At 38.7% G+C, this 12,350-nt stretch overlaps 1 protein-coding gene across 1 annotated transcript in view; it reads left to right on the top strand.

The window, feature by feature from the left end:
- The window catches only part of grm5a (glutamate receptor, metabotropic 5a), a 38,122-nt gene that overhangs the window by 13,999 nt on the left and 11,773 nt on the right, over positions 1-12,350 (top strand). The window contains exons 7-10 of the mRNA XM_041802158.1: positions 9,701-9,936; positions 11,418-11,539; positions 11,626-11,750; positions 11,831-11,999. Of these exons, the coding sequence (XP_041658092.1) occupies positions 9,701-9,936; positions 11,418-11,539; positions 11,626-11,750; positions 11,831-11,999 (652 nt within the window). The remainder of the gene's footprint in view (positions 1-9,700; positions 9,937-11,417; positions 11,540-11,625; positions 11,751-11,830; positions 12,000-12,350) is intronic.

The following is a 12,350-nucleotide window of genomic DNA, read 5'->3' as shown; positions in this document are numbered from 1 at the left end:
TTTAAAAAACACAAAATGAATGTTAACATGAAAATAAGCACCAGATGCGTGAGGCATTTTATCGAAATACTAAAAATCTAAAAATTGCTGGAAAGGATGTTAGACAAGCTGCAGTTTTCACCGTGTCTCTCTTAGTCTGAGAATAACATGTCTTATTTTAAGGTTTAGCTCTCTAGCTGTCTCTCGTCCTTGGTGTTCTATAAATGCCTCTCCTCATTAAGACCCACATATGTAGGCTGTCGCTCAAATCTGACGGCAGGAAAAATTAAATAACCTTGAACTACATATTGCAAAACACCAGGCTCTATATACCATAGTGCCAACAGGGTTTTCATTAAGCTGTGCTGCTCTTTGCTTTGATAGTTAGAACAAAAATGTATTTGCTCAGATGATTTTCTTAGCTTTTTGTTTGAGGTTAGTCATCTTTGTGGCTTGATGCATTATGGCATTTATATATGAGCATGCGTGGGAATCTGAATGTCTTACAAAGAATCTTGTCCTGCTTATACCTGGTGTTTATGGCTATGCTGTGTTTTTAATCACTTAGTAATTTACCTTTGTACACCGTGGTTTGTGAACACTACGTGGGAAGTGGATACATGCTTACTGTATGTTACATTTTTAGAGGAGAGACTGGAGCAGCAGATTTTTCTGTTTGATTGCCAGTGTTGCCTTAGCTGGCTTTGAACTGCTCTTTACAGGCCAATGTCGGCACTCAGCTTGGCTGTGTAAAAATAGATGGAGAGATAAAATCTTTACTCCACATGAACATGGAGTAAGATACTCTAAAGTACATGCTTATATGATATTTCACTCACTTTTCTTAGAAGTTCAGAACATTTCCACTCTCTCTTTTTTCCAAACAACAGGATGTTTTGCAGGTAAAAATAGATATTTAAAGAACCAAGAGGAAAGAGACATATGTTGACACATTTTGAGATGAAAAGCTGCACATCAGTCGGAAAGTTCTCCTCTTTATTTGGCACTTACATTCAAGTTTTGTGGTTATCATTTGTAAAAGTGAAGGTGTTTTGATTACTTTGCATACAGTGTTTTTGTTTATCTGAAAATAACTCAGTATAGCTATATTAGACCACTTAGAAAGATTGGAGCTCTGCTGCTAAGGCAGGTAATTTGATCCAAGTATAATGATATTTCACGATGTTTGGTTCATGTTTAAGATGTGTGATGTAGTTTTTCTGTAAATCTACTGAAAGCCTACATTTCTTTCCAAATATCTGCTGATAAATACCAGTCGCAGCCTCTCCTATATATGTATTGTGCTAATTTGCAAATGTTAGCTTGTCATCACACTTAACTGAGATAAGGATCATAATAAAAATGTTTATTAAATGAATCTGTATGAAAGAATGTAGCTAAAATACCATAAGCATAAATACCTAGCCTCAGCTATATTTTGTTAGTTTGCTGTTACCAAGGCCCAGTTTAACACTTTTTGTTACTACTTTGTTACTAAAAGTTCCTGTAGCGTGACTGATTTTGTGTGCTTATTTTCAAATTTTAGCATGCTAACACTCATAATTATGACTGTGAACATAGTAAACATGTTAGCAGTGGGATTCTGAGTTTGACAGCATGTGGCTGTGGACTGTTGTTTATATGCCTTCTAGCTGGCAATAGCCAAGGCCAGCGGCATTATCATTTCATGTAGAGTGTCTGTCTATACGTATGCTTTCCGTGCCATTCTTGTGAGCATAATATCTCAAAAACACTTAAAGTGATTTTCTCCTGACTTTGCATGCATGCTCACGCTGCCTCATGGAAAAAACTGTTAGAGGTTGGAGGTCAAAGATCAAGGTCATTTGAACTCATTGTCATCCCTTGCTGATGAGACTTCGACTAATCACCACCACAGAAACCACCTTGGCCTATACTTTTCACTGTCTGAGACCTCATGGAGACACCTAAGGAAGTTCTTATTTTGAAACATATATTGCTTTTCATTTTACCCTTTTTGTGATCACAAGTGCCCTAAAGGGATATTTCAGTATTTTTGAAGTTGGGCTGTGCAGTACCTAGCAGTAGAAGTGGCATTAGCCTCCTGTGATTTCAGTGAGTATTGCTCCTTGAAGAAGGCCTTGACGTTGTACCGGACCGGAATTTTGGTTATAAAGCATAACAGATGGCTAAGTTTCTCTGAATTGAATTTATAAAGTTCTTGGTAAAGATGGGCCACAAAACAATGTTTGCTCAAGTGTAGGCACTGTTGAAAACTTTGAAGCATTTTATTTCTTTACCCAGAGAGCCTCTGTGTTTTCATTACTATTTTGCAATGCAGGCTTTGGCTACTGGTTACAGGCTCTTGCAGTACAAGATGGTGGCAAAAACACAGAGGCTAAGAATATAAAATAAAATACTCTATGACTTTTTGATAATGTGTACTTTTGGGCCAACATTGTTTTATAGTCCATTTTTCACCAAAACTCACTGAATTCTTGGGAGAAACTGTACCCATCTGTTACGCTGTATAGCCTAGCTTCCTTGCCAGGCCTTCTTAAAGGAGCAATGCTCACTGAAATTTTTGGAGCATCATGAGAGCATGTAGCAGTATAAATAATCATAAAACTGACCCCTAGTAAAACAATGTTTTTTGTTTTTTTTACATATACATTCAGGTCCCAGCCTCAACTGTATTTTGTACTTTGTGTCAGTTTGCAAGTGGTTGCATGCTCAAATACATACAGGTCAGTGAGGTCACACTAAATAGCCTCAAAGTGGGGAAAACCCTGGTCCTTCTTGTGGAGTAGTTTTTGCTCTATGCCAATGAACCTTTGATTGACATGCTGAACCAACAGTACTTTATTTACATCCTATATGAAAAATGCAAAAAAAAGCTGGTGCACCCAGCCTATTTGATGACCATATCTGGTTCACATGTTTGAAATACCAGACATCATCTGGCAAACATATTAGCATTGTCATTCAAAGAATGTAAGCATGTGGCTTACATATTCACTCACCCTTAAAAATAGCTACCATAGGCTATGTATTTTCAAACATTCAGCGACACTTTGTAAAGTTACTTTGTTACCCTTCTATTTGTTAGTTAATTTTGGTATGAAGAGTCTTTTTCACCAAACTTATACTGACCCACTTATGTTGCTAGTGCTAGTAAAGCCTCCTGATTCCCATTTGGCTTCCCACCAGCAGGTACTGCCATTTGCTTGTTGAAGCACCTCACCAAACACAGCGGCTGATTTTTGGCAGCTGTTTCATTTTTTTGTTTTTTTTAAATCTTCACTTCTTGTTTAGTTTCATTGTAGAGACTGAAATATTTCCAGCCTGAAGTTCCTGCCACTCCAGAGTTCTAGTGTGCTCTCAGAAAAGATCTGGCTGGAAGTTGATCATTATTGCATGAGAGAGAAAGAGCATGCACACACACACTTGTGCATGTCTTCAGGCTTGTAGGTGTTGCAGCAGCACGCTGCAAACAGCATATTGACCTACCAGGTCTTTGTGTGGGTTTCAAAGCTCTCGTTCAAGTGTGATTCAAACTAACCAGAGTCAAAGCTCTCCAAGCTTTTCAGATCCATTCCTGTCCTTTTTTATGCCAGTGTACAATTTCTGTGGCTGCTTCTCTAAGGATGAGTTATGAAATGATCTCCTACCTCACCCAGAGAACCAGGCATCACACAAAAACCACCCACACTGCTGTTGTATAACTGCAGCTCTGTTAGCGAAGTTTGCAAAAAAAATGACTTATTTTTGTCAGCTACATCCAGAGGAGTGCGTTTTCTTTGTGTCAGGGAGGTGTGCATGTTTACATGCATGCACATGTGTGGAGGTGTAATCAGCCTTCTGTTGTTGATTGTAGACGAGCGTCCAGAGGGAGAGATAATAATAGATGTAGGAAGAAAACCTTCTCAAAGAGCTCACTGATGAAATAGCTTATTGAGTCAAAGCCCACAATGTTTTTGAATAAACATCAGAACAGATGTGTCTGCAGACGCTGCAGTCTGGTGGTGTTTGTCAGCTGTTTAATGTTTATTCAAGCATAAGGTATGTTTTTGTAGCTGTGCACAGCAGACGATGCATCCTATTGACTTTATGTTAAACAAAGCAAAATAGGAATATAATTGGCTTTACATTTTTAGAGAAATCAATGTTTTTAGAATTATAAAAACATTTACAAAATAGTTCCTAGGAAAAGCATATTTCTGTAATGAGACGCTTTGTGTGCACTGAGAAATCTGTTTCTAAATTGTTATAGTCAAGTTTATCAATAACCTCTTCATTACAAAGGTGTTTCAGTGGACTTCAGAGAAATGAGCCTTCAGAGATGTAATTAATCAGCTCAATGATCTAAGGGGGGGCGTGAGACTTTGTCTGCTCTGAAGCTGCAAAAATTAGATTTGCAAATTTTGACTAAAACCATGAAAAAGCAGTTATAAAGTAGTTAAGACAAAGGTGTTTTGATAAGAAAGCATGCATGGGCCTTTTTAGGGTTTTATTAGTGAAACAATTAAAATCGATGTTGATTTTTTGGCAGCAGTGGGACACCTTTTCTTCTCTCTTGGGTCCTGGGGAGCTCTGTTTTTCTTATGTACATGCAGAGGGAGCTCCAAGGAAAAATGATTGGGAAACACTGCACTAAAGCAGGGATTCTCAACGCTGGGATCAGGACCCCATTGGGTGTCGTGGGACACTGAGAGGGGGTCTCCAGATGCCTTAAACAAAAGTATATTTTCAAATTACACTGTTGCCACTTTACACCAATTTTTTTTTCAAATTTTAAATTATTTTCACCACTTTTTCCACCAATTTTGCCAATGTTAACACATTATTGCCACTTAAAACTCTTGTCAGTTTTAAACCCTTTTCACCATTTTTTTCTGCCTGTTTTTGCCACACTATTGTTGGCTCTGTTGACCCATTATTGCAAATATTGACCCCTCTTTACCACTTTTTACGCCACGTCACAATTTGACATGCCCATTTTTGCCATGTTAACCTATTTCTGCCTATTTCTGCCTCACCTAACCCTTTTTGCCAGTTTATATCTATTTTTCATTCCACTTCACCAAATTTTCACCTATTTTTGCCACTTTAACACCATTTCAGCCACTTTTTAATCCCCTTTTATGCCTTTTTTTGCCACTTTAACCCATTTTTGCCTTTTTTTGCCACTTTTATCTAATATTTGGCACTTCTAACCCATTTCTGGTACTTTTAAAATCTAATTTCACCACCTTTTCCACCATCTTTTGCCATTATTAACCCCTTTTAGCTTTGTTTAACATAATTTAATTCTGTTTTTGTCAAAACAATTTACATTTCAAGAAGGCTACTTACTACACAAATGAATTAAAACATAATTTTTTTCTTAGATAAGAGTGGTTATTATTCAGGTTAAATATAAAATACCACAGCTCCCTAATGGCTGTGTTCAACCACCCAGGTACAATGGGGGTCCCTGGTCTCTGGCACCTTTATTTTGGGGGTCATGGGCTGGAAAGTTTGAGAACCCCTGTTCTAAAGCACAGTTCAGTCAGGACCACTCTGTCAAGAAACACATGATTTATAGCTACAAATATTGCTTTATTAGCAATTATTAATTAGCACTTATTGTTTTTGTTTATGTTCGGCGGTGTGGCTGTTTTTGGATCCCCCTGCCCTTCCACATGCCTACATTGGAAAGTATTAAGCAGAACAGCACATGTTTGTATAAGGAGTACTTACTGTTGACAGCTGGTAAAAATCCATAACAAGGATGTGGGGTGGTGGTAGGTGGAGACGGTTGATCTTGATTCCTCATCATGAAGGCATCGTCATGGAAACAGTCAATCAGTGGAGGCTGAGGAGACTGACTTTATTGAAAAGGGCATTTTATTCATCATTACAGAAAGGCATCCTGCCTAACCCGTGTTGACTTCAAAATGCTCTTCAGATAGGTCTTAATATAGCTGACAGCATATAAACCTCACCTATTCCAAACACAGAGTTTATACCACAAAGGGAGCAACAATGAAGATGAACCAGTTGGTTAAATGTCACTAGATTCAAAGGTTTAACTCAAAACTCTTGGCTGGCCCCTGCCATATCCTTTTGTCTCTTTCCAGCTTTTATTTTTGCTAAGTTTAACCATGTGGCCTGGTCTGCTCAGTTTACATGCAGCTTTATAGACGGTGGAAATACAGAGTTTAATGATTCCTGATAGGAGAGTTTAAATGCAGGATAAAAAAGAAGAGCATAAAATTCACTGGTAGGCTGGATCCCCTACCCAGCAACAACGGCTAAAGACAGTAGAGGAGGACTTAATAATAGACAAACTGGCACATTGTTTGTGATTAGACTGAAAACAAGTAGGAGAAATGGACATTGTTCAGGACTTGGTGCAGCAATGGGGATTATATAAAACACAAATGATTCAGCCTACTGGAAATTTAACTTCCAAACAACAGCTTTATTTTACTGTAGTAGTTCTCTACAGTACTTAGATAGATCTATGTGTTTCTTGTTTTTCTACAGCCTTATTTACAGGCTTTATGTGGATGGATATAAATGTTGACACCATGGATAAAAATTAATGACAAAAAAGTCCAGTCAAAATTTTTCAACTTGGATATGTGAGCAAATACTTACTATTTCCATCACCCACTTGGTTTCATGTTAGCACATCTGAGTCATTGTAATAAATATTTCATCAGGCTGTAACTCTCTGCACCACCTGTCTCCTTTAATCGGTGCTCTAAAGTGTGCTCATAAGCACTGGATTACACTTTTTTTACATCAGACCTACAGCTTTCAAAACCCGCTACCCTGAACTAGGTCCATTTCATCTTAATACAAACATGATAAAGTACTTACATAATACATTAATCTGTTGTGCCTTAATCTTGTATTAAACACAAAGCTGTGCTATTCAAAGATTTCAAACAAACTATTAGCCCTCTTTTGGTAAAAACCTGTTTCACTGAGTAAAATAGTGACCCAGGTTTAATTAGAGGCCTTACAAGTACACTGGGGTGTTACTCTGAAGAATATATAGAAGAAAAAGTTCACATCCTAGCCTAACCTTTTCAGTTATAGTTTACCTGCTGATGTTGAGCCATTTCCCTCTAAACCTAGCAATTGGTTGTGCCACAGTGTTTGTGATAACTGGCATTGAGTCTTTCACATTGCTGTGGAGGAATTTTGGCCCACTCTTCTTTGCAGAATTGTTTTAATTCAGCTACTGCGTAGGGTTTTAAGCATGAACAGCTTGTTTAAGGTCATGCTACAGCAACACAATTGGATTTAAGTCCAGACTTTGACTAGGCCACTTCAAAACCATTTTGGTTTTATTGAGCTATTCAGAGGCAGACTTACTGCTCATCCCCAACCCCAGACCAAACTTTCTCCCAGTTACAACTTTCTTCCAATACTGTGCAACAAAACTTTTACATCCTGATGCTCTTTTTAAACACTGACAAAACAAAAGTCATAATTTTGTCAAATGCTCAATGTGAGTCACTGAGCCTGCCATTGATCTGCACTTCTCAGGAATCACAGATCGAACTTGTTCCATGTTACAGATGTCTTGGTATTTTGATTGATGAATCTTTTTCTTTTACTCCCTATAGTCAGCAGCTAGCAAAAAGGCTAAAACTGAAACTGGGTTTTTATTTCAGAATTAGATCCCGCCTTTTTTATGAGTCTAAAAAGAGACTGGTTCCTGCCACTTTGATGTCATTATTGGACTCTGGTGATGTGTTGTACATGCATGCTTTGTCTCAGAGTTTACATGATACATGGACTTCTTTTCTTCATGTAGACTAAAACACTGGCATATGTTCATGTACAAGCCTACTCTTGGTCTACTTCTTTCTTACCTTCTGACCTGCATCAGTGAGAAGAACTCTAGGACTTAAAATCTCTGATCACAGGATCTTTTCTTACTGTCTGTCCCAAGGGTCAGAACGGAACTTGGGAAAAAGGCAGTTAAATTTGCTGCTTCTTTTGCCTGGAATGATTTAAAGAAAGACCTAAAACTCAGTGAGATGGACTCATTGGATGCTTTAAGAGGAGGTTGGTTGACTTGGAGGCAGAGACATCTGACTGCAGATGTTATGAATGATGTGTCTTGATACTCTTTGTTTCTCTTATTTCTTGTCCTTTAATGTGTTAATTGACATTTTTTGTATGACTGCTAGTTGTTTGTCTGTAACTTTGTAACTCTGTGTTGCTGCCTGTCTTAACCAGGACATTCTTAAAAAATAGATTTTTAATCTCAGTGAGTTCCTACTCCTGGGTAAAAAAATTTGTAAAAAAAAAAAAAAGGCCTGCTGCATAACCCAGGTGCGCTTGATCTTGATGTCAGGATTTTTTTGGTAGAGAGCAGAATTCATGAGTCCATCAGTTGCAGCAGTTGCCAGGTCCTGAAGCAGCAAAGCAGCTTCATCACACTACCACCACCATGTTTGACTGTTGGTATGGTGTTCTTTCGATGAAATGCTGTATTTGTTTGACACCAAATGTAACAGGACTCAAAAAAATTAAACTTTTGTGTCATCAGTCTACAGAATATTTTCCCAAAAGTCTTGGGGATCATCAAGATGTTTTCTGGCAAATGCGAGATGAGCCTTTGTGTTGTTTTTGGTCAGCAGTGGTTTTCACCTTGGAACCTTCCCATGATGCCATTTTTCGGATGTTGTTGTGGGTTCTTTTGTGATCTCCTGGATGACACATCGCTGCACTCTTGAGTAATTTTGGTGGGCTGGCCACTCCTGGAAAGGGTCACCACTGTTCCAAGTTTTCTCTATTTATGGATAATGAATCTTACCGGAGTTTTTACATCTGTTATTGAATTTCTTCAGATCTCAGCATGATGTGTTGCTTTGAGATCTTTTAGTCTGCTTCACTTTGTCAGACAGGTTCTATTTAAGGGAGTTCTTGTTTCAACAGGCCTGGCATTAATCAGCTCCGGGTGCAGCTTGTGAAAGTGAACTCCGTTTTCTCCTTATTGTGTGAAATTCATCCATGAAGCAAAAATGGTGGCTTACTGTTAAGTGAATAAACCTAGTTTTTATTGATCATAGTCCTTAAGTCAAAACAATAAGTGAGCAACAAAGATGTGTGGAGCTCCACTCAACATCCTTTGTTGTTTTGATTTGAAGTCCTCCGGTGATGGAATTTACATAATGTGTGTTTATGGACTTGGGTTGCTTTGTTTATGTTATATTGATTATGTATAATAAGCATTAGCCTCAGCCTACACCTTGTCAAACCTACACCTCTACATAAACATTTCTCTGGTATCAGAGAAATGGACCTATAAAAGCTATGCTTTTGAATCATTTGCGTCTATCATATTATGTAATGTTTACAGAATGCTTCTTATGAATTTAAAGCAATAAGTCTCATTCAACAAATCTTTCCATGGCAGCAGAGTTGTGTAAAACATCAAACCCTGGTGTCAATTGCAATTTAGACCAATAGTTTACCAATACTCTAGTAATTACTGAGTGGTTTCTTTGTCAGAATAAGAAAGCCATGAGTTATTTGGATGTTTGCCTGTACATGTTCTTTAACTTTAATTGAAATGCTGATTTAATCAACAGCTGTAGATAAAACAGAGTCTATATGCCAGCAAACATTAAAAATTAATTAGAACACAAGCTCAGAAACATATGAAGCTTATTTTGAGCCATTGTTACTCTAGCTTATCATGTGCTGTACCTTTGTCTGTTCTCGTGTGCAGTGACGGCTGGGCAGACAGGTACGACGTCACTGACGGCTTTGAGAAGGAGGCATTAGGAGGAATCACTATCAAGCTAAAGTCAGCGTACGTGACCTGGTTTGATGATTATTACCTGAACCTGAAGCCTGACTCCAACCTGAGGAACCCCTGGTTCCCAGAGTTCTGGCAGCATCGCTTCCAGTGCCGGCTGAGGGGACACCCACAGGAGAGCAATCAGTACAACCGCACCTGCACCTGTAAGATCACAGGGATCAAGTTTACACAGCTCATTAAAGATCTTCTGGTGTCTGTACTTTCAACATTGAAGTTCCTCCATTAGTTCAGGTTTAAAGTGCATTTAGATAGTATTCAGACCCCATTCACTCATTTCAGTTTTGTTATTTTGCAGCCTGATTCTACAGTCAAAAAATTCACCTCATCATGATAAAGTGAAAGCAGAATTATATATATATATATATATATATATTCCAAATCAATTAAAAATGAAAAAAAATGATATAACATAAGTAATCTGACCATTTGCAAAAACGTTTGAAATTTAGCTCAGGTACCTCCAATTTCTGTCAGTCTTTGCTGAGATGTTTCTACACCTAGATTGGAGTCCATCTGTTGTTAATTAAATTGATTAGACATGATTTGATAATGCACACACCTCTCTATAGAAGGCCTCACAGCTGACAGTGCATATCACAGCAAAAACCAGAGCTCAGAGACAGGTTTGTTGAAAGGCACAGATCTCGAGAAGGCTACGAAAAAAATATGCTGCACTGAAGGTTCCCAAGAGCACAGTGGCCTCCAGGATTCTCAACTGGAAAAAGTTTTGTATGACCAGGATTCTTCCAAGAGTTGGTCGCTTGGCCAAACTGAGCAATCATAGGAGAAGGCCTTAGTAAGAGAGGAGACCAAGAACCTGATGGTCACTCTAACTGACCTGCAAAGATTCTTTGCTGAGATGGGACAAAGTTCCAGGAGGACAGACATCACTGGAGCCCTCCACTGATCTGGGCTCATAGCAGAGTGGTTAGACGGAGACTTCTGTCTTGCTACTCTAACATAAGACCAGATCAGTGGAGGGATACAGTGATGGATGGAAAGGATACAAATGTTTTTTGTTTTTTGTTTTTTTTTTTTGACTGTAGTATCAGGCTGCTACAAAACAAAACTGACCAGCGAATCATGCAGGCAGCGTGTAAACTTCCGCACAGGCAGTGGATGCGTAAAAACGCAGGACAAGTACCTGTAAACTTCACAGCATTATCTTCTCTTTTCACGCCTCAGATCATGCATGTTACATTATAGTAACAGTGAACACAAGTGCACTGTGCCACTTAAATAGCTGTCCATGCGAAACACAGCACACCGTGCAACACACGGCACGATGTCCAAGCTTACAGTGTGGGCGTATATGGATACATAAGTGATTTAAGCGAAGCCTCAAGGAATTTTTTTAATTAAATCACTCAGATAATTCATGGAATCGTTTCAGCCCTAGTTATTTTCAAGAACCCTAGAAATTATTGAGAATTTGTTTTTGTATCCTAACACAAGATACATAAGTAAGGATCTCTCAAACACAACTGCACTTTACTTCTTATTAACTGATTAAAATTAAATGTATAGACGTATGCTCTCTTAAGACTTGCAAATATGAATGCACATCTGTTTCCTGTAATCCTAAGTAACTTTCTTTTGTCTATCATTTACGTGTTCTCCACAGGGAGGGAGTCCCTGCGCCATCAGTACGCCCAAGACACTAAGATGGGTTTCGTCATTAATGCCATTTATTCCATGGCTTACGGCCTGCATGCCATGCAGCTAACCCTTTGTCCAGGATATAAGGTGTGATAATGAAGAGTTAGTTCATTCATATGCGCTCTCATTAAGTATGACAGCATTGACTATGTTTGCTTCTTACCCTGGTGTAGGGTTTGTGTGAAGCCATGAGGCCCATTGATGGCCGAACACTGCTAGAATTCCTGATGAAAACCAACTTCACTGGTGTGTCTGGTGAGGCCATCCTCTTTGACCAGAATGGAGACTCACCTGGCAGGTATGGAGCATGCTGGGAGAGAAGAACCGAAAACTAAATAGACCATAAATGTTTCATAATAGATACTGTATGTGCTTCAGGTATGAAATCATGAACTTCAAACACACTGGTGAGGAGGAGTATGCTTACATCCATGTGGGAAGCTGGGATCAGGGTGGCCTAAAAATGAACGATGAGGAAATCTGGAGTAATGAAAGTGAAGTCATCGCATCAGTCTGCTCTGAGCCATGCCAGAAGGCACAGATAAAGGTACGCACAAATGCCTGAAAGCTAAATGTACTCCTACCCTTAGATATGCATACATGCATTCTGCAGAGCTTAAGCAATCCTCTTTGCAATATCAACACTGTAACTTCAGCAACATTTAGTTCTGTTACATTTGCAGCTAATTTTGTTAGAATCCCCAACCAAAAGACATGGTTTCATACAGTCATGCTTTGCTAAAGACCAGAGAACATTTCACAGCTTGGTAGAAAAAAAACCTGTGAAGCCAGACCCACACAGCCAGCTTGATTTGGGCCCACAAGTTTGCAATCTAAAAAAAATTGGTCCAATCAGATCCTTGAGTCCCCGACCAGGGACACAGTAAAGCTCTTTGTT

Source organism: Cheilinus undulatus, linkage group 12 (genome assembly GCF_018320785.1).
Source record: "Cheilinus undulatus linkage group 12, ASM1832078v1, whole genome shotgun sequence".
NCBI classification, from domain to species: Eukaryota; Metazoa; Chordata; class Actinopteri; order Labriformes; family Labridae; genus Cheilinus; species Cheilinus undulatus.
Note: the sequence above shows the minus strand (reverse complement) of the source record. Positions and strands in the feature narration are given on the sequence as shown.